The sequence below is a fragment of the Pristiophorus japonicus genome, chromosome 11, assembly GCF_044704955.1.
Source record: "Pristiophorus japonicus isolate sPriJap1 chromosome 11, sPriJap1.hap1, whole genome shotgun sequence".
NCBI lineage: Eukaryota > Metazoa > Chordata > Chondrichthyes > Pristiophoridae > Pristiophorus > Pristiophorus japonicus.
In genome coordinates this window covers 24,968,890-24,993,107 of record NC_091987.1, presented here as the reverse complement: position 1 = coordinate 24,993,107, position 24,218 = coordinate 24,968,890, and the positions used below count along the sequence as shown (strand labels likewise).

The 24,218-nt window shown below is 50.7% G+C and overlaps 1 protein-coding gene across 1 annotated transcript in view; it reads left to right on the top strand.

The window, feature by feature from the left end:
- Positions 1-24,218, top strand: part of LOC139275516 (ubiquitin-associated and SH3 domain-containing protein A-like) — a 156,540-nt gene that overhangs the window by 53,778 nt on the left and 78,544 nt on the right. The window contains exons 5-6 of the mRNA XM_070892687.1: positions 19,248-19,417; positions 20,492-20,700. Of these exons, the coding sequence (XP_070748788.1) occupies positions 19,248-19,417; positions 20,492-20,700 (379 nt within the window). The remainder of the gene's footprint in view (positions 1-19,247; positions 19,418-20,491; positions 20,701-24,218) is intronic.

Here is a 24,218-nt window from a genome sequence, read left to right as displayed (position 1 = left end):
ATACACCCCGCCTGTTATACACCCCATTATACACACCAACCATTATATACCTCCCGTTATGCATCTCACCCATTATACACCCGTCCGTTATACACCCCGTTATACACCACGTTATAGACCCCTCCCGTTATACTCCCCGTTATACATCTTCCCGTTATACAGCCATCCATTAGACACACCGCCCATTACACACCCCATTATACACTCCACCCGTTATACAACCCGCCCGTTATACACCCCGTTATATACCCGCCCGTTATGTTATACACCCACCCATTATACACCCGCCTGTTATACACCCCGTTATACACCTGCCTGTTATACACCCGCCTGTTATACACCTCATTATACACCCCATTATACACCCGCCTGTTATACAACCCGTTATACACCCGCCCCTTATACCCCCTGTTATACACCCACCCATTATACATCCCGCCCGTTATACAACTGCATGTTATCCACCTCATTATACATCCGCTCGTTATACACCCTGCCTGTTATACACCCCGTTATATACACACCCGTTACACACCCGCCCATTATATATCCGCCCGTTATACACACGACCGCTTTACACCCACCCGTTATACACACCGCCCATTATATACCGCGTTATATACTCCACCCTTTATATACCCATCCATTATACACCCGCCCGTTATACATCCCGTTTTACACTCGCCCGTTATACACCGTTATACACCTCACCCATTATACACCCACCCATTATACACATGCCCATTATACACCCATCCGTTATACACCCCGTTATACACACTGCCCGTTATACACCCCGTTATACACCTGCCCGTTATACACCACGTTATACATCATGCCCGTTATACACCCACCCGTTATACACCCGCCTATTATACACCCGTTATATACACACCTGTTATACACCCCATTATACGCCCGCCCGTTATACACCCCACCTGTTATATACCCCGTTATATACCCGCCCGTTATACACCCCGCTATACAGCTGCCCATTATAAACCCCATCCGTTACACCGCCCGTTATACACCCGCCCGTTATACACCACGTTATACTTCACGCCCGTTATACACCTGCCTATTATACACCCCGTTACATACCCGCCCATTATACACCCCGTTATACACCCCGCCCGTTATATACCCCGTTATACACACTGACCATTATACAACTCCCGTTATACACCCCGCCCGTTATATACCCCGTTATACACACTGACCATTATACAACTCCCGTTATACATCCTGCCCGTTATATACCCCGTTATACACACTGACCATTATACACCTCCCGTTATACACCCGTTCGTTATACACCCGCCCGTTTACACCTGCCCATTATACACCAGCCCGTTATACACCCCGTTATACGCCCGCGCGTTATACACCCCGTTATACACTCCGTTGTACACCCCGCCCGTTATATACCCCGTTATACACCAAGCCCGTTATACACTCCGTTATATACCCCTCCCGTTATATATCCCGTTATACACCAAGCCCGTTCTACACTCCATTATACATCCCGCCCGTTATATACCCCGTTATACACACTGACCATTATACACCTCCCGTTATACACCCCGCCCGTTTTATATACCCCGTTATACACCAAGCCCGTTATTCACTCCGTTATACACCCCGCCCGTTATATACCCCGTTATACACACTGACCATTATACACCTCCCGTTATACATCCCGCCCGTTTTATATACCCCGTTATACACCAAGCCCGTTATACACTCCGTTATACACCCCGCCCGTTATATACCCCGTTATACACCAAGCCCGTTATACACTCCGTTATACATCCCGCCCGTTATATACCCCATTATACACACTGACCATTATACACCTCCCGTTATACATCCCGTCCGTTATACATCCGTTCGTTATACACCCGCCCGATTACACCTGCCCATTATACACCCGCCCATTATACACCCCCGCGTTATACACCCCATTATACACTCTGTTGTACACCCCGCCCGTTATACACGCCGGTTATACACTCGCCCGTTATACACCCCGTTATACACACTGACCATTATACACCTCCCGTTATACATCCCGCCCATTATACACCCGCCCGTTATACACCCCGTTATACACCCGCGCGTTATACACCCAGTTATACACCCCGTTGTACACCCCGCCCATTATACACGCCAGTTATAAACCTGCCCGTTATACACCCTCGTTATACACATTCCCGTTATACACCCCACCCGTTATACACCCGCCCGTTATACACTCATCCATTATATGCCCTGTTATACACCCCGCCTATTATACACCCTGTTATATACACACCCGTTAGACACCCGCCCGTTATACACACCGCCCGTTATACACCCCGTTATACATCCGACCGTTTTACACCCACCCGTTAGACACACCGCCCATTATACACCGCGTTATATACCCAACCCTTTATACACACAACCATTATACGCTCGCCCGTTATACACCCCATTATACACCCCGTTATACACCCCGTCCGTTATACACCCACCCGTTATATACGGCCATTATACACCCCGTTATACACACTGCCCATTATACACCCCGTTATATACCCACCCATTATAAACCGCGCCCGTTATACACACCGCCTGTATACACCCCGTTAAACAACCACCCGTTATACACCCCATTATATACCCGCCCTAAATACACCCCGCCCATTATACACCCACCTGTTATAAAGCCCATTATACACACCGCCCGTTATACACATATTCTACACACCGCCCAATTTACAGCCCGTTATATACCCGCCCATTATACACCCCGCCTGTTATACACCCCATTATACACACCAACCATTATATACCTCCCGTTATGCATCTCACCCATTATACACCCGTCCGTTATACACCCCGTTATACACCACGTTATAGACCCCTCCCGTTATACTCCCCGTTATACATCTTCCCGTTATACAGCCATCCATTAGACACACCGCCCATTACACACCCCATTATACACTCCACCCGTTATACAACCCGCCCGTTATACACCCCGTTATATACCCGCCCGTTATGTTATACACCCACCCATTATACACCCCATTATACACCCGCCTGTTATACACCCCGTTATACACCTGCCTGTTATACACCCGCCTGTTATACACCTCATTATACACCCCATTATACACCCGCCTGTTATACAACCCGTTATACACCCGCCCCTTATACCCCCTGTTATACACCCACCCGTTATACATCCCGCCCGTTATACAACTGCATGTTATCCACCTCATTATACATCTGCTCGTTATACACCCTGCCTGTTATACACCCCGTTATATACACACCCGTTACACACCCGCCCATTATACATCCGCCCGTTATACACACGACCGCTTTACACCCACCCGTTATACACACTGCCCATTATATACCGCGTTATATACTCCACCCTTTATATACCCATCCATTATACACCCGCCCGTTATACATCCCGTTTTACACTCACCCGTTATACACATGCCCATTATACACCCATCCGTTATACACCCCGTTATACACACTGCCCGTTATACACCCCGTTATACACCTGCCCGTTATACACCACGTTATACATCATGCCCGTTATACACCCACCCGTTATACACCCGCCTATTATACACCCGTTATATACACACCTGTTATACACCCCATTATACGCCCGCCCGTTATACACCCCAACCGTTATATACCCCGTTATATACCCGCCCGTTATACACCCCGCTATACAGCTGCCCATTATAAACCCCATCCGTTACACCGCCCGTTATACACCCGCCCGTTATACACCACGTTATACTTCACGCCCGTTATACACCTGCCTATTATACACCCCGTTACATACCCGCCCATTATACACCCCGTTATACACACCGTCGGTTATACACCCACCCGTTATATACCCTGCCCATTACACACTCCATTATACACCCGCCCATTGTACACCCACCCGTTATACACCCGCCTGTTATACACCCCGTTATAAACCGCCCGTTATACACCCCGTTATACACCTGCCTGTTATACATCCCGTTATAAACCACCCGTTATACACCCCGTTATACACCTGCCTGTTATACATCCCGTTATACACCCTGCTCGTTACACACCCCATTATACACCCGCCTGTTATACACCCGCCCATTATACACACCGCCCGTTTTACACCCACCTGTTATACACCCCGCTATACACCCCCCGTTATACACCCCATCGTTATACATCCTCTTATACACCCATCCATTATACACCCCGACCGTTATACACCCCGTTATACACTCGCCCGTTATACACCCTGCCTGTTATACACTCTATCTGTTGTACACTCTATCTGTTATACACCCCGTTATACACCGCGCCCGTTATACATCTACCCATTGTACACCCTGCCTGTTATACATCCGCCCATTATACACCAGCTATACACACCTGCCCGTTATACAACCCGCCCACTATACATCATGCCCGTTTTACACCCCGTTATATACCCCGCCCGTTATACATCCCGCCCGTTATACAACCCCACAGGTTATACACCCGCCCATTATGCACACCGCCCATTATACACCCGCCCATTATATAACCCGTTATACACCCCGCCCGTTATACACCCGCCCGTTATACACACCACCCATTATACACCAGCCAGTTATACACAAGCCCATTATACACCCGCCCTTTATTCACCCACCCATTATACAGCCACCCGTTATATAACCCGTTATACACTCACCCGTTATCCACCCCACCCGTTATACACCCGCCCGTTATACATCCCATTATATACCCGCCCATTATACAGCCCGTTATATAACCCACCCATTATAGACCCCCCCGTTATACACCCACCCGTTATACATCCCACCCGTTATACACCCACCCGTTTTACACCCGCCCATTATAGACGTCAGCCATTATAGACCCGCCCGTGATACAGCCCGTTATATACCCGCCCGTTATACACCCTGCCCATTACACAATCCGTTATATACCCGCTCGTTTCTTACTCGCCCGTTATACAGCCCACCCGTTACACACCCCGCCCATTACACACCCCGTTATACACTCCGCCTATTATACATCCCGTCCATTACACACCCCGTTACATACTCGCCCATTATATACTCGCCCATTATACACCCACCCGTTATACACCCGCCCGTTATACACCCGCCCGTTATACAGCCCTCCCGTTACACACCCCGCCCATTACACACCCCGTTATACACTCCGCCTATTATACATCCCGTCCATTACACACCCCGTTACATACTCGCCCATTATATACTCGCCCATTATACACCCACCCGTTATACACCCGCCCGTTATACACCCGCCCGTTATACAGCCCTCCCGTTACACACCCCGCCCATTACACACCCCGTTATACACCCCGCCTGTTATACATCCCGTCCATTATACACCCCGTTACATACTCGCCCATTATATACTCGCCCGTTATACACACGCCCGTTATACACCCGCCCGTTATATACCCGCCCGTTATCCATCCTGACCATTACACACTCCGTTATATACCCACTCGTTATATACTCGCCCGTTATACAGCCCACCCGTTACACACCCTGCCCGTTATACACCCCGTTATACACCGCGCCCGATATACATCACGCCCGTTATACACCCCTTTATACACCCCACCCATTATACATGCCGCCTGCTATACACCCCATTATACACCTGCCCGTTATACATACCACCCGTTATACACCCCGCCCGTTATATACCCCGGTATATACCCACCCGTTATACACCCCGTTATACAGCTGCCCATTATAAACCCCATCCGTTACACCCACCCGTTATACACCCGCCCGTTATACACCACGTTATACTTCACGCCCGTTATACACCTGCCTATTATACACCCCGTTATATACCCGCCCATGAAACACCCCGTTATACACACCGTCGGTTATACACCCACCCGTTATACACCCTGCCCATTACACACTCCGTTATACACCCGCACATTATACACCCACCCGTTATACACCCGCCTGTTATACACCCCGTTAGAAACCACCCGTTATACACCCCGTTATACACCTGCCTGTTATACATCCCGTTATACACCCGCCCATTATACACCCCGTTATACACCCTGCTCGTTACACACCCCATTATACACCCGCCCATTATACACACCGCCCGTTTTACACCCACCCGTTACACACCCCATTATACACCCGCCTGTTATACACCCGCCCATTATAGACACCGCCCATTAAACCCCCGACTATTATACACCCACCCGTTATACACCCCGTTATACAGCCACCCGTTATACACTCCACCCGTTATACACCCCATTATACACCCGCCTGTTATACATCCTGTTTTACACCCACCCATTATACACCCCGTTATACACCCGCCCGTTGTACACCCCACCCGTTATACACCCCACCCGTTATACAGCTGCCCATTATAAACCCCGTCTGTTACACCCGCCCGTTATACACCCCACCCGTTACACACCTGCCCGTTATACACTCCATTATATACCCATCCATTATACACCCCACCCGTTATACACCCGCCCGTTATACACCCCGTTATACACCCGCCCATTATACACCCACCCGTTATACACCCCGTTATACACCCGGCCATTATACACCCGTCCGTTATACACCCCGTTATACAGCCGCCCATTATACACCCGCCCGTTATACACCCCGTTGTACACCCACCCATTATACACCGCGCTATACACCCCCCGTTATACACCCCATCGTTATACATCCTGTTATACACCCATCCATTATACACCCCGACCGTTATACACCCCGTTATACACCCGCCCGTTATACACCCTGCCTGTTATACACTCTATCTGTTGTACACTCTATCTGTTATACACCCCGTTATACACCGCGACCATTATACATCCAACCATTATACACCCTGCCTGTTATACATCCACCCATTATACACCCGCTATACACTGCACCCGTTATACACCTGCCCGTTATACAACCCGCCCACTATACATCACGCCCGTTTTACACCCCGTTATACACCCCGCCCATTATACAACCCCACCCGTTATACACCCGCCCATTATGCACACCGCCCATTATACACACGGCCATTATATAACCCGTTATACACCCCACCCGTTATACACCCGCCCGTTATACACACCACCCATTATACACCAGCCAATTATACACAAGCCCGTTATACACCCGCCCATTATTCACCCGCCCATTATACAGCCACCCGTTATATAACCCGTTATACACTCGCCCGTTATCCACCCCACTCGTTATACACCCGCCCGTTATACATCCCATTATACACCCGCCCGTTATACATCCCATTATATACCCGCCCATTATACAGCCCGTTATATAACCCACCCATTATAGACCCACCCGTTATACACCCACCCGTTATACACCCGCCCATTATAGACGTCAGCCCGGTATATACCCGCCCGTTATACACCCTGCCCATTACACACTCCGTTATATACCTGCTCGTTATATACTCGCCCGTTATACAGACCACCCGTTACACACCCCGCCCATTACACACCCCGTTATACACCCCGCCTGTTATACATCCCGTCCATTACACACCCCGTTACATACTCGCCCATTATATACTCGCCCGTTATACACCCACCCGTTATACACCCGCCCGTTATACACCCGCCCGTTATACACCCCACCCGTTATAACCCACCTGTTATACACCCGCCCGTTATACACCCCGTTATACACCCGCCCGTTATACACACCGCCCGTTATACAGCCAGTTATACAACCGGCAATTATACACCCGCCCGTTATACACCCTGTTATATACATGCCCGTTATACACCCCGCCGTTATACACACCGCCCGTTATACACCCCGTTATACAACCACCCATTAAACAACCCGTCTGTTATACAACCCGTTATACACACCGCCCATCATACACCGTGTTATATACCCCACCCTTTATACACCCACCCATTATACACCCGCCCGTTATACACCCCGCCTGTTATACACCCCGTTAAACAACCACCCGTTATACACCCCATTATATACCCGCCCTAAATACACCCCGCCCGTTATACACCCACCCGTTATAATCCCCGTTATACACACCGCCCATTATACATTCTGTTATACACACCGACCATTATACACCCGCCCGTTATACACCTGCCCGTTATCCACCCCGTTATATACCCGCCCGTTATACAGCCCGTTATATACCCGCCCATTATACACCCCGCCCGTTATACACCCCGTTATACACACCGACCATTATACACCTCCTGTTATACATCTCACCCATTATACACCCACCCGTTATACACCCACCCGTTATACACCCAACCTGTTAGACTTCGCCCATTATACACCCGCCCGTTATACAGCCCGTTATATACTCCACCCATTTTACACCCACCCGTTATACACCCGCCCATTATACACCCCATTATATACCCGCCCATTATACACCCAGTTATACACCCGCCCGTTACACTCCCCGCCCGTTACACACTCCGTTATGTACCCGCCCGTTATACACCCCGCCCATTATGCATCCACCTGTTATACACCCCACCCTTATACACCCGCCCGTTATACACCCGTCTGTTATACACACTGCCCATTATACAGCCCATTATACACCCCGTTATATACCCCCCGTTATACACATGCCCGTTATACACCCCGCCCATTATACACCCCATTATACACCCACCCATTATACATCACGCCCATTATGCACACCGCCCATTATACACCCCGTTATACAACCACCAATCATACACCCACCCGTTATACACTCGCCCGTTATTCACCCTGTTATATACATGCCCGTTATACACCCCGCCCGTTACACACACCGCCCGTTATACACCCCGTTATACACACCGCCCGTTTTACACCCCATTATACAACCTGCCCGTTTACACACCCCGTTATACACTCGCCTGTTTTACACCACATTATACATCACGCCCGTTATACACGCACCCGTTATACACCTGCCTATTATACACCCCGTTATATACCCGCCCGTTATACACCCCATTATGCACACTGCCCGTTATACGCCCGCACGTTATACACCCCGTTATACACCCTGCCCGTTACACACCCCATTATACACCCGCCTGTTATACACCCGCCCATTATACACACCGCCCGTTTTACACCCACCCATTATACACCCCATTATACACGCGCCCGTTGTACATCCTGCCCATTACACACCCCGTTATACACCCACCCGTTATATACTCGCCCGTTATACACTGCCCGTTATATACACTGCCCGTTATATACCCACCCGTTATACACCCGCCCGTTATACACCCCGCCCGCTATACATCCACCCGTTATACGCCCCACCTGTTATACATTCGTCCGTTATACACCCCGTTATACACCTGCCCATTATACACCTGTCTGTTATACACCCCACCCGTTATACACCCCGTTATACACCCGCCCATTATACACCCCGTTATATACCTGCCCATTATATACTCGCCCGTTATACAACCTTCCCATTATACACCCCATTATACACCTGCCCATTATATACCCGCCCGTTACACCCTGCCTGTTATACACCCTCCCTGTTATACACCCCGTTATACACCCGCTCATTATACACCAGCCCGTTATACACCCGCTGTACACTGCGCCCATTATACACCCATCTGTTATACACTCCACCCATTGTAGACCTCGTTATATGCCTGTTATGCACACCGCCCATTATACACCCCGCCCGTTATACACCCCGTTATACACCACGCCCGATATACATCACGCCCGTTATACACCCCTTTATACACCCCACCCATTATACATCCCGCCCGCTATACACCCCATTATACACCTGCCCGTTAAGCATACCACCCGTTATACACCCCGCCCGTTATACACCCTGTTATACACCTGCCCGCCCCGTTATATACCCGCCCGTTTTACACCCACCCGCCCGTTATACACCGCGTCCATTATACACCCACCTGTTAGACATGCGCCCGTTATCCACCCACCCGTTATACACCCGCCCGTTATATAACCCGTTATACACCCGCCCGTTATACACCCCACCCATTATACACCCGCCCATTATACACACTGCCCATTATACACCCGCCCGTTATATAACCCGTTATACACCCGCCCGTTATACACCCCACCCATTATACACCCGCCCATTATACACACTGCCCATTATACACCCGCCCATTATACAGCCCGCCTATTACACACCGCGTTATACACCCCGCCCATTATACACCAAGCCCGTTATACACTCCGTTATACACCCGCCGGTTATACACCCCGTTATACACCCGCCTGTTACACACACCGGCCATTATACAACCCGCTCTTTATACACCAAGCCCGTTATACACTCCGTTATACACCACGCCCGTTATACACTCTGTTATACACCCTGCCCGTTATACACCCCGTTATATACTCCGCCCGTTTTACAACCCGCCAGTTATACACCCCATTATATACCCGCCCGTTATACACCCTGTTATACACCCGGCCATTATAAAGCCGCTCGATTTACACCCCATTATACACTCACCTGTTATACCCTGCCCATTATACACCCCGTTATATTACCCGCTCGTTATACACCCGCCCATTATACACCCGCCCATTATACACCCCGTTATTCATCTGCCCATTATACACCCACCTGTTATATACCCCATTATACACCCGCCCATTATACAGCCCGCCCATTACACACCGCGTTATACATCCACCCGTTATACACCCGCCCGTTATACACCGCGTCCGTTATACACCCACCCGTTAGACATGCGCCCGTTATACACCCACCCGTTATACAACCCGCCAGTTATACACCCCATTATATACCCGCCCGTTATACACCCTGTTATACACCAGGCCATTATAAAGCCGCCCGATTTACACCCCATTATACACTCACCTGTTATACACCCTGCCCATTATACACCCCGTTATATTACCCGCTCGTTATACACCCGCCCGTTATACACCCGCCCGTTATACACCCCGTTATTCATCTACCCATTATACACCCACCTGTTATATACCCCATTATACACCCGCCCATTATACAGCCCGCCCATTACACACCGCGTTATACACCCACCCGTTATACACCCGCCCGTTATACACCGCGTCCGTTATACACCCACCCGTTAGACATGCGCCCATTATACACCCACCCGTTATACACCCGCCCGTTATATAATCCGTTATACACCCGCCCGTTATACACCCCGCCCGTTATACACCCCGTTATACACCGCGCCCGATATACATCACGCCCGTTATACACCCCTTTATACACCCCACCCATTATACATCCCGCCCGCTATACACCCCATTATACACCTGCCCGTTAAGCATACCACCCGTTATACACCCCGCCCGTTATACACCCTGTTATACACCTGCCCGCCCCGTTATACACACCGCCCATTATACACACCGGCCATTATTCACCCGCTCATTATACAGCCACCCGTTATACACCCACCCGTTATACACCGTTATATATTCCACCCGTTATACACCCACCCGTTATACACCCGCCCATTATACACCCCGTTAAACACCCCGCCCGTTCTATACACAATTATACACCCGCCCGTTATGTACAGCCTGTTATACATGTATCCTGTTATACACCCACCCGTTAAACACCTCGCCCGTTATACACCCGCTCATTATACACCCGCCCGTTATAGACCCTGCCCGTTATGCACCCGTCCGTTATGCACCACACCCATTATACACCCGGACATTACACACCTGCCCATTATACACCCCACGCGTTATACACCCCACGCGGTATACACCTCCCCATTATACATCCCGCCCGTTATACACCTGCCCATTATACACCTGCCCGTTATACAGCCCGCCCATTACACACCCAGTTATACACCCTGCCCGTTATACACGAAGCCCGTTATACAACCCGTTATACACCCGCCCATTATACAGCCCGCCTATTACACACCGCGTTATACACCCCGCCCATTATACACCAAGCCCGTTATACACTCCGTTATACACCCGCCGGTTATACACCCCGTTATACACCCGCCTGTTACACACACCGGCCGTTATACAACCCGCCCTTTACACACCACGCCCGTTATACACTCCCTTATACACCACGCCCATTATACACTCCGTTATACACCCTGCCCGTTATACACCCACCCATTATACACCCCGTTATACTCCCGCACGTTACACACCTTGTTATACACCCGCACGTTATCAACATGCCCGTGAGACACCCCGTTATATGCGAGCCCGCTATATACTCACCCATTATATACCCCACCCGTTATACACCCGCCCGTTATATACTTGCCCATGATACACCCGCCCGTTATACACCCACCTGTTATACACCCGCCCGTTATACACCCGCCCGTTTTACACCCCACCCGTTATACACCCCACCCATTATACGCCCGCCCATTATACACACTGCCCGTTTTACACCCCGTTATACACACTGCCCGTCATACACCCCGTTATACACCCGCCCATTATATACCCCATTATATACCCACCTGTTATACACCCTGTTATACAGCCCCCATTATACACCCCTCCCGTTATACACTACGTTATACACCCGCCCATTAAATACTCGCCCGTTATACACCCCGTTATATACCTGCCCGTTATACACCCGCCCGTTATACACCCCGCCCGTTATACACCGCGTTATTCACCCCGCCCGTTATACACCCCGCACGTTATACATACCACCCGTTATACACACCGCTGGTTATACACCCCACCCATTATAGACCCCGCCCGTTATACACCCTGCCTGTTATACACCCTGTTATACACCCCGCTGTTATACATACCAACCATTATACACCCTGCCTGTTATACACCCCGTTATACACCCCACCCGTTATAGACTCCAATATACACCCCGCCCGTTATACACCTCTTTATACACCCACCCGTTATACACCCGCCCGTTATACACACCGCCCATTATATAACACGTTATACACCCACCCATTATACACCCAACCCGTTATGCACCCGCCCATTATATACACCACCCATTATACACGCGCCCGTATCCACAACACCCATTATATACCCACCCGTTATACACCCGCCCGTTATACATACCGCCCATTATATAACCCGTTATACACCCGCCCGTTATACATCCGCCCATTATACATCCCGTTATATAACCCGCCCATTATACACCCACCCATTATACACTCCATTATACACCCCGCCCGTTAAACCCCCGCCCATTATACACCTCGCCCATTACATACCCGCCTGTTATACACCCGCCCGTTATACAGCCCGTTATATACCCCACCCATTATACACCCACCCGTTATATACCCACCGTTATACACCCCGTTATACACCCGCCTGTTATACACCCCGCCCGTTATACACCCGCCCGTTATACACCCCACCCATTATACACCCGCCTGTTATACACCCTGTTATACACCCGCATGTTATAAACACTCCCGTTATACACCCCGTTATACACCAGCCCGCTATATACTCACCCGTTATATACCCCACCCGTTATACAACCGACCGTTATACACCCGCCCGTTATATACTCGTCCATTATACACCCGCCCGTTATACATCCACCCGTTAAAAACCCGCCCGTTATACACCCCGTTATACACCTGTCCGTTATACACCCATCCCGTTATACACCCGCCCGTTATACACCCAACCCGTTTTACACCCCACCCGTTATACACCCGCGCGTTATACGCACGCCCATTATACACACTGCCCGTTTTACACCCCATTATACACCCGCCTATTATACACCCGCCCGTTATATGCCCCATTATATAGCCACCCATTATACACCCGGTTATACAGCCCCCATTATACAGCCCTCCCATTATACACCACAGTATACACCCACCCAATAAATACTTGCCCGTTATACACCCCATTATACATCCGCCTGTTATACACACCGCCCGTTATACACACCACCCGTTATATACCCACCCGTTATACACCCGCCCCTTATACATACCGCCCATTATATAACCCATTATACACCCACCCGTTATACACCCGCCCATTATACACCCCGTTATACACCCGCCCGTTATACACACCACCCGTTATATACCCGAACGTTATACACCCGCCCGTTATACATACCGCCCATTATATAACCCATTATACACTCGCCCATTATACACCCGCTGATTATACACCCCGTTATATACCCGCCCGTTATACACCTGCCCGTTATACACCCGCCTGTTATACACCCCATTATACACCCGCCCGGTATACACCCCGTTATACACCCGCCCATTATACACCCACCCATTATACACCCAATTATACACCCCGCCCGTTATACACCCCACCCATTATATACTCGCCTGTTATACATCCCGTTATACACCCGCACGTTATAAACACTCCCATTATATACTCCGTTATACACCAGCCTGCTATATACTCACCCGTTATATACCCCACCTGTTATACACCCGCCCGTTATAGACCCGCCCGTTATATACTCGCCCGTTATACACCCGCCCGTTATATACTCGTCCGTTATACACCCGCCCGTTATACATCCACCCGTTATACACACGCCCGTTATACACCCCATTATACACCCATCCCGTTATACACCCAGCCCGTTTTACACCCCACCCGTTATACACCCGCCCGTTATATGCCCACCCATTATACACACTGCCCGTCATACACCCCGTTATACACCCGCCTATTATACACCCGCCCGTGATATACCCCATTATATACCCACCCGTTATACACCCTGTTATACAGCCCCCATTATACACCCCTCCCGTTATACACCACACTCATTATACACATCGCCCATTACATACCCGCCCGTTATACACCCACCCATTATACACCCCGTTATACACCCGCCTGTTATACACCCCGCCCATTATACACCCACCCGTTATACATCCCACCCATTAAATACTCGTCCGTTATACACCACTTTATATATCCGCCCGTTATACACCCGCCCGTTATACACCCCGCCCGTTTTACACCCCATTATACACATGCCCGTTATATACCCGCTCATTATACACCCTGCCCATTAAACACCCGCCCGTTATACACCCTGCCTGTTATACACCCTGCCCGTTATACACCTGCCCGTTATACACCCACTATACACTGCGCCCGTTATACACCCATCCGTTATACACCGCATTATACACCCCGCTCATTATACACTGCGTTATACACCCCGCCCGTTATACATATTGCCCGTTATACACACCGCTGGTTATACACCCCACCCGTTATACACCCCACCTGTTATACACCCTGCCCGTTATACACCCTGTTATACATCCCGCAATTATACATACCGCCCGTTATACACCCTGCCTGTTATACACCGAATTATACACCCCGCCCGTTATAAACCCCGATATACAACCCGCCCATTATACACCTCTTTATACATCTGCCCGCCCCGTTATACACCCGCCCATTATACACCCACCCGTTATACACCCACCCGTTATACACACTGCCCATTATATAACCCGTTATACACCCATCCGTTATACACCCCACCCGTTATGCACCCGCCCATCATACACACCACCCATTATACACCCGCCCATTATACAAACCACCCGTTATACACACCGCCCATTATACACCCATCCGTTATGGACCCGCCCATTATACATACCGCCCATTATATAACCCGTTATACACCCCACCCGTTATACACCCCACCCGTTATACACCCGCCCATTATACACCCCACCCATTATATACCTGCCTGTTATACATCCCGTTATACACCCGCACATTAAAAACACTCCCATTATACACCCCGTTATACACCAGCCCGCTATATACTCACCCGTTATATACCCCACCTGTTATACACCCGCCCGTTATACACCCGCCCGTTATATACTCGCCCGTTATACAACCGTCCGTTATACATGCACCCGTTATACACCCGCCCGTTATACACCCCGTTATACACCCGTCCGTTATACACCCATCCCGTTATACATCTGCCCATTATACACACAGCCCATTATACACCCAGCCCGTTATACACCCAGCCGGTTTTACACCCCACCCGTTATACACCCGCCCATTATACGCCCACCCATTATACACACTGCCCGTTTTACACCCCATTATACACCCGCCCATTATACACACTGCCCGTCATACACCCCGTTATATATCCACCCATTATACACCCTGTTATACAGCCCCCATTATACACCCCTCCCATTATACACCACGTTATACACCCAATTATACACCCCGCCCGTTATACACCCTGCCCATTATACACATCGCCCATTACATACCCGCCTGTTATACACCCGCCCGTTATACAGCCCGTTATATACCCCACCCGTTATACACCCACCCGTTATAAACCCCGTTATACACCCGCCTGTTATACACCCCGCCCATTATACACCCGCCCGTTATACACCCCACCCATTAAATACTCGCCCGTTATACACTCCTTTATATACCCGCCCGTTATAATACCCGCCCATTATACACCCCGCCCGTTTTACACCCCATTATACACATGCCCGTTATATGCCCGCTCATTATACACCCTGCCCATTAAACACCCTGCCCGTTATACACCTGCCCGTTATACACCACTATACACTGCGCCCGTTATACACCCGTCCGTTATACACCGCGTTATACACCCCGCCCGTTATACATATCGCCCGTTATACACACCGCTGGTTATACACCCCACCCGTTATACACCCCACCTGTTATACACCCCGCCCGTTATACACCCTGTTATACATCCCGCCGTTATACATACCGCCCGTTATACACCCTGCCTGTTATACACCCCATTATTCACCCCGCCCGTTATAAACCCCGATATACAACCCGCCCATTATACACCACTTTATACATCTGCCCGCCCCGTTATACACACCGCCCGTTATACACACTGTCCATTATATAACCCATTATACACCCATCCGTTATACACCCCACCCATTATGCACCCGCCCATTATACACACCACCCATTATACACCCGCCCTTAATACACACCGCCCGTTATACACACCGCCCATTATATAACCCGTTATACACCCCACCGGTTATACACCCCACCCGTTATACACCCGCCCATTATACACCCCACCCGTTATACACACGCCCGTTATACACCCCGTTATATATCCCACCCTTTATACATCCTCCCGTTATAGTCCCGCCCGTTATACACCCCGTTATACACCCCGTTATACACCCGCCTGTTATCTACAGCCTGTTATGCACCCCGCCCGTTATACACCCGTCCGTTATGCACTCCTTTGTACACCCAGCCGGTTACACTCACCAGCCGTTATACACCCCGCCCTTTATACACTTCACCAGTTATACACCCCATTATACACGCACCCGTAACACACCCACGCCGTTATACATCCCGCCCGTTATACACCCCGCCTGTTGTACACTCCGCCCGTTATACATAACGCCCGTTATACACCCGCTCGTTATACACACGCCCATTATACACATGCCCATTATACACACGCACATTATACAGACCCCGGCCGTTATACAGCCCGCCCGTTATACACTTGCCCGTTATATACCCGCCTGTTATACACCCCGCCCGTTATACACCCGCCCATTACACACTCGCTCATTATATACCCCGTTATACATACCGTTATACACCCGCCCATTATACACCCCCGTTATACATACCGTTATATACCCACCCGTTATACACACGCCCATTATACACACCCCGTCTGTTATACACCCGCCCTTTATACACCCCGTTATACACCCCGTTATATATCCTGCCCGTTATACACCCCGTTATACAACCTGCCCGTTATACACCCACCCGTTATACATCCAGTTATACACAACGCTCTTTATACACCCTGTTATAAACCCTATTATACACCTGCCCTTTATACACCCCATTATACACCCCATTATACACCCGCCCTTTATACACTCTGTTATACACCCCGCCTGTTATATACACGGTTATACAGTCCGTTATACACCCGCCCGTTATACATCTCGTTATACACCCGCCCGTTATACATCTCGTTATACACCTTGCCCGTTATACACATCGCCCATTATACACCCCGCCCGTTATACACCCCGCCCGTTATACACCCTGTTATACACCCCGTCCGTTATGCACCCTGTTATACACCCCGCCCATTATACACTCTGTTATACACCCCGCCCGTTATACACCCTGTTATACACCCTGCCCGTTATACATCCTGTTATACACCCCGCCCGTTATACACCCTGTTATACACCCTGCCCGTTATACACCCCGCCCGTTATGTGTATATCGATTGGCGGATCTGCTGCGGCCCATTTTGTATCTCTGTGGAAGTTCAATGTTACCCCTGTGGCTCACCGGGCCCAGCGACTGTGGGGATGGAGGGGGTTCCCAGGGGTGAGGAGTTCCCAGGAACAGGGGGGTCCCAGGGGTGGGGGGGGGGTGTCCCAGGGTGGGGGGTGTCGCAGGTGGAAGGGGATGCCAGGGGTGGGAGGTCCCAGGGCTGAGGGGTCCCAGGGATGGGGAGGTCTCAGGGTGGGGGAGGGTCCCAGGGGTGGGGGGGTGCCAGGGCTGGGGAGGGGTCCCAGGGTGGGGGTTGTACCAAGGTGGGTGTCCCAGGGGTGGGAGGGTCCCAGGGTGGAGGGTCCCAGGATGGGGAGGGGGGTCCCAGGGGTGGGGGGTCCCAAGGTGGGTGGGGGGTCCCAAGGGTGGGGGGTCCCAGGGTGGGGGTTCCCAGGGTGGGGGGTTCCAGGGGTGGGGGTTCCCAGGGTGGGGGGGGTCCCAGGGGTGGGGGGAGTCCCAGGGTGGGGGGTCCCAGGGGTGGGGGTTCTCAGGGTGGGGGGGGTCCCAGGGGTGGGGGGGTCCCAGGGGTGGGGGTTCCCAGAATGGAGAGGGGGGTTCCCAGGGTGGGGAGGGGGGCCCAGGGGTGGGGGGGTCCCAGGGGTGGGGGGTCCCAGGGTGGGGAGGGGGTCCCAGGGTGTTAATGTTGTTATTTATGGAGCTGTTTTCATTCATTGCATTGCACTAACCTGCTGAGGATATCTGGCCTCCTGACCCAGTTTGATTGCTGCTCAATCGTTGTCCATACAGATTGTCAGATTGAAGTCTACAACCGGCAGCCCCACCTGACGCTGTCTCACAAGTTTCTCCCACAGCACCACTGCACCTTGGAAGAGATGGCCCGCTCCATCATGCTGGGACTAAGTTGTCACTGGACAGCGGCTCTGTACTCCAGAGACATGCGATTTGTACATTACCAGGTAACTGGGCACCTCCCTGGCTATGTGTTCCTGTGTGTGAGTGTAAAGGATGCCTGTTTGGGGATAGTGGAGACATGTGGAAGTAAGATAACGAGGATATCGATGTAACGTGTCCCACATTTTGTGCGGGTCTTGTGTGGGACTCTGCAATCTCCCGCGCTCCTCTCTGGGACAGCTGATGGTTACAGTTAGCGTCCTCCTGATGGTCATGACACGACCATTGCAAATTCAGTGCGATGCATCAATATCTGTTATCTGTTGCTTCTGGTACCTGTGGCTGTGATTTCTGACTAGAATTAGGAAGGAACAGTAAGAGGCCAATCAGCCCCTCGAGCCTGTTCCGCCATTCAATTTGATCAGATTTGATCCGTATCTTAACTCCATCTACCCACCTTGGTTCAGTGACCCTCAATACCCTTACCCAACAAAATTCTATCAATCTCCGTTTTACATTGTTAGTACCCACAGCTATTTGGGGGAGAGAGTTGCAGATTCCCACCCCCCACCCTCTGTGTGAAGAAACTTCCTGACATCACACTGAACGGCCCGGCTGTAATTTTAATGTTCCGTCCCCTTGTTCTGGACTCTCCACACCCGAGGGAATAGTTTCCCTCTCTCTCTCTACCCCATCAACTCCTTTAATCCTCTCGAACACCTCGATTCTAAACACCTTAATCTTCTAAACTCGAGGGGCTACAGGCCCAGTCTGTGCAACCTGTCCCCGGGATGTAACCCTTTTACCCCCGGTATCATCCTGGGGAATCTGTTCTGCTGCCCCTCCGAGGCCGATATATACCCCCCGCCCCGCCCTCTGAGGGGCGGGGCCCGGGACTGGACACAGTGACTCCAGGGGGGGTCTGACCCGAGCTTTATATAAACTGCTCCCCGTGTATTCCATCCCCTCGAGATAAAGGCCCTCATTCCGTCGCCCTTGAGATGGTCTGAAGGGTAATATTCCTGCTGTGGTTCGTGCTGGAGAGGCCATTTGTACAAATATAAACACAGTAATTCTGAACATTCAGGGGCCCCTTTCACAGAAATCTACTCACTGAATGTAATATGTTGTTTTTCTAGATTTTACGAGCACTTTATCCATATATTCCTCAGAATGAGGATGAACTGAAGCTTGATTTTAGTGATTACATCTTCGTGGATCCCACAGAGCAGCGAGATGTGAGTGAAGGCTGGGTCCGGGGGACATCACATCGGACTGGCTGCAGAGGCCTTCTGCCCGAGAACTACACAGAGAAAGCTTATGAGTCGGACACCTGGGTCAGGCACAGGTAACTGCGGCCGGGAATCACTGTTGATGATGTTAGTGTGTGAACCATCCTCCACTACCTTAACAGGCACAAGGGTCGTTAGTGCAAATATCCTCTTAGTTTAGCAAAGAGACAAATTTGGTAATATTGCCAAAATATAGGAATGGTAGCATAGTGCTTCTGTTCCTGGACCAGTAATCCAGAGGCCGGCACTAATGATCCAGAGACATGAGTTCAAATCCCACCACGGCAGCTAGGGAATTTAAATTCAGTTAATTAAATAAACCTGGGATAAAAAGCTAGGGTCAGTAAAGAACATAAGAATTAGGAACAGGAGTAGGCCATCTAGCCCCTCGAGCCTGCTCCGCCATTCAACAAGATCATGGCTGATCTGGCCGTGGACTCAGCTCCACTTACCCACCCGCTCCCCGTAACCCTTAATTCCCTTATTGGTTAAAAATCTATCTATCTGTGACTTGAATACATTCAATGAGCTAGCCTCAACTGCTTCCTTGGGCAGAGAATTCCACAGATTCACAACCCTCTGGGAGAAGAAATTCCTTCTCAACTCGGTTTTAAATTGGCTCTCCCGTATTTTGAGGCTGTGCCCCCGAGTTCTAGTCTCCCCGATCAGTGGAAACAACCTCTCTGCCTCTATCTTGTCTATCCCTTTCATGATTTTAAATGTTTCTACAAGATCACCCCTCATCCTTCTGAACTCCAACGAGTAAAGACCCAGTCTACTCCATCTATCATCATAAGGTAACCCCCTCATCTCCGGAATCAGCCTAGTGAATCGTCTCTGTACCCCCTCCAAAGCTAGTATATCCTTCCTTAAGTAAGGTGACCAAAACTGCACGCAGTACTCCAGGTGTGGCCTCACCAATACCCTATACAGTTGCAGCAGGACCTCCCTGCTTTTGTACTCCATCCCTCTCGCAATGAAGGCCAACATTCCATTCGCCTTCCTGATCACCTGCTGCACCTGCAAACTAACTTTTTGGGATTCATGCACAAGGACCCCCAGGTCCCTCTGCACCTCAGCATGTTGTAATTTCTCCCCATTCAAATAATATTCCCTGTTACTGTTTATTTTTCTTATTTTTTCCCAAGGTGGATGACCTCACACTTTCCGACATTGTATTCCATCTGCCAAACCTTAGCCCATTCGCTTAACCTGTCTAAATCTCTTTGCAGCCTCTCTGTGTCCTCTACACAACCCGCTTTCCCACTAATCTTTGTGTCATCTGCAAATGTTGTTACACTACACTCTGTCTCCTCTTCCAGGTCATCTATGTACATTGTAAACAGTTGTGGTCCCAGCACCGATCCCTGTGGCACACCACTAACCATCGATTTCCAACCCGAAAAGGACCCATTTATCCCGACTCTCTGCTTTCTGTTCGCCAGCCAAATCTCTATCCATGTTGATACATTTCCTCTGACTCCGCATACCTTTATCTTCTGCAGTAACCTTTTGTGTGGCACCTTATCGAATGCCTTTTGGAAATCTAAATACACCACATCCATCGGTACACCTCTATCCACCATTCTCGTTATATCCTCAAAGTAATGGTGATCCTGAAACTATCGGATTGTTATAAAAACCCATCTGGTTCACTAATGTCCTTCAGGGAAGGAAATCTGCTGCCCTTACCCGGTCTGGGCCTATATGTGACTCCAGACCCACAGCAATGTGGTTGAATCCTAACTGCCCTCTGAAATGGCCCAGCGAGACACTCAGTTGTACCAAACCGAAACAACAAACAATAAGAATAAAACCGGACGGACCACCCGGCATCGACCTCGGCACCAGTTACGGACACGACAGCAGCACACCCAGCCCAGTCGACCCGGCAAAGTCCTCCTCACCAACATCTGGGGACTGTACCAAAATTGGGAGAGCTGTCCCACAGACTGGTCACACAACAGCCGGACATAGTCATACTCATAGAATCATATCCTTCCGTCAATGTCCCAGCCTCCTCCATCACCATCCCTGGGTATTCCCTGTCCCACCGGCAGGACAGACCCACCAGGGGTGGCAGCACAGGGTATACAGTCGGGAGAGAGTGGCCCTGGGAGTCCTCAACATTGACTCTGTACCCAATGAAGTCTCATGACTTCAGGTCAAGCATGGGCAAGGAAACCTCCTGCTGATTAACCCCAGCGCCCCCTGCCCCCCGCCTTCTGGGAGGAGTTAGCTCACCGCAGTCTGTCCCACCTCTGGTAACACTTTAACCTCTCACCCAACCCCAACCCACCCGTTTTGGGGATTTAAAATTCCCCCCATGCGTCTAAAGCCAAGGATCCCCAATCGCATGTGCTCCTCTAACAGCCTTCTCAATCTGCCCTGCCATCTTCAGAGATGTGTGTACCCAGGTCGTTCTGTTCCTGCACCCCCTTTAAAATAGGACCACGGCTTTTCTTCACCTATATTAATGACTTGGACGTGGGTGTACAGGGCACAATTTCAAAATTTGCACATGACGCAAACTGTGGAAGTGTAGTGAACAGTGAGGAGGATAGCGATAGACTGCAAGACACAGACAGGCTGGTGGAATGGGCGGGCATGTGGCAGATGAAATTTAACGCAGAAAAGTGCAAAGTGATACATTTTGGTCGGAGGAACGAGGAGAGGCAAAATAAACTAAAGGGTACAATCCTAAAGGGGGTACATGAACACAGAGACCTGGGGGTATATGTGCACAAATCATTGAAGGTGGCAGGGCAGGTTGAGAAAACGGTTCAAATAGCATACGGGATCCTGGGCTTCATAAATAGAGGCACAGGGCCCAAGTTTGGTCAAACCTAAGTCCCACCCATTTACCGTGAAAAGGACCGCTAAGATCCTGACGGTACTCTGGGCGGAGGTTTGGTGAAAAAATGTGAAAAAAACGCCCGGCATAAAAAACGGGCGTTACGCGGCGAATCTGGGTCACTGCGGGGATGGGGGGGGTGGTTTCTGGGTCACGGTGGGGAGGGAGGATTCTGGGTCACAGCGGGGGGGGGAATTCTGGGTCACTGTGGGGGGGGGTATTCTGGGTCACTGCGGGGGGGGATTCTGGGTCACGGTGGGGAGGGGGGATTCTGGGTCACTGCGGGGGGGGAGGGATTCTGGGTCACTGTGGGGGGGTATTCTGGGTCAACGCGGGGGGGAGATTCTGGGTCACTGTGGGGGGGGATTCTGGGTCACTGCGGGGGGGGGAGGGGGCGGGGGATTCTGGGTCACTGTGGGGCAGATGATTCTGGGTCACTGTGGGTGGGGGGATTCTGGTTCACTGTGGGGGCAGGGGATTCTGGGTCACAGTGCTGGGGGTGGGATACTAGTTCACTGCGGGGGGGGGATTCTGGGTCACTGTGGGGAGGGGGATTCTGGGTCACTGCGGGGGGGGGGATTCTGGGTCACTGCGGGGTCGGGGGGGATTCTGGGTCACTGTCGGGGGGTGGGATACTAGGTCACTGTGGGGGGGGGCGGGGGATTCTGCGTCACTGTGGGGGGGGTGGGATACTAGTTCACTGCGGGGGGGGGATTCTGG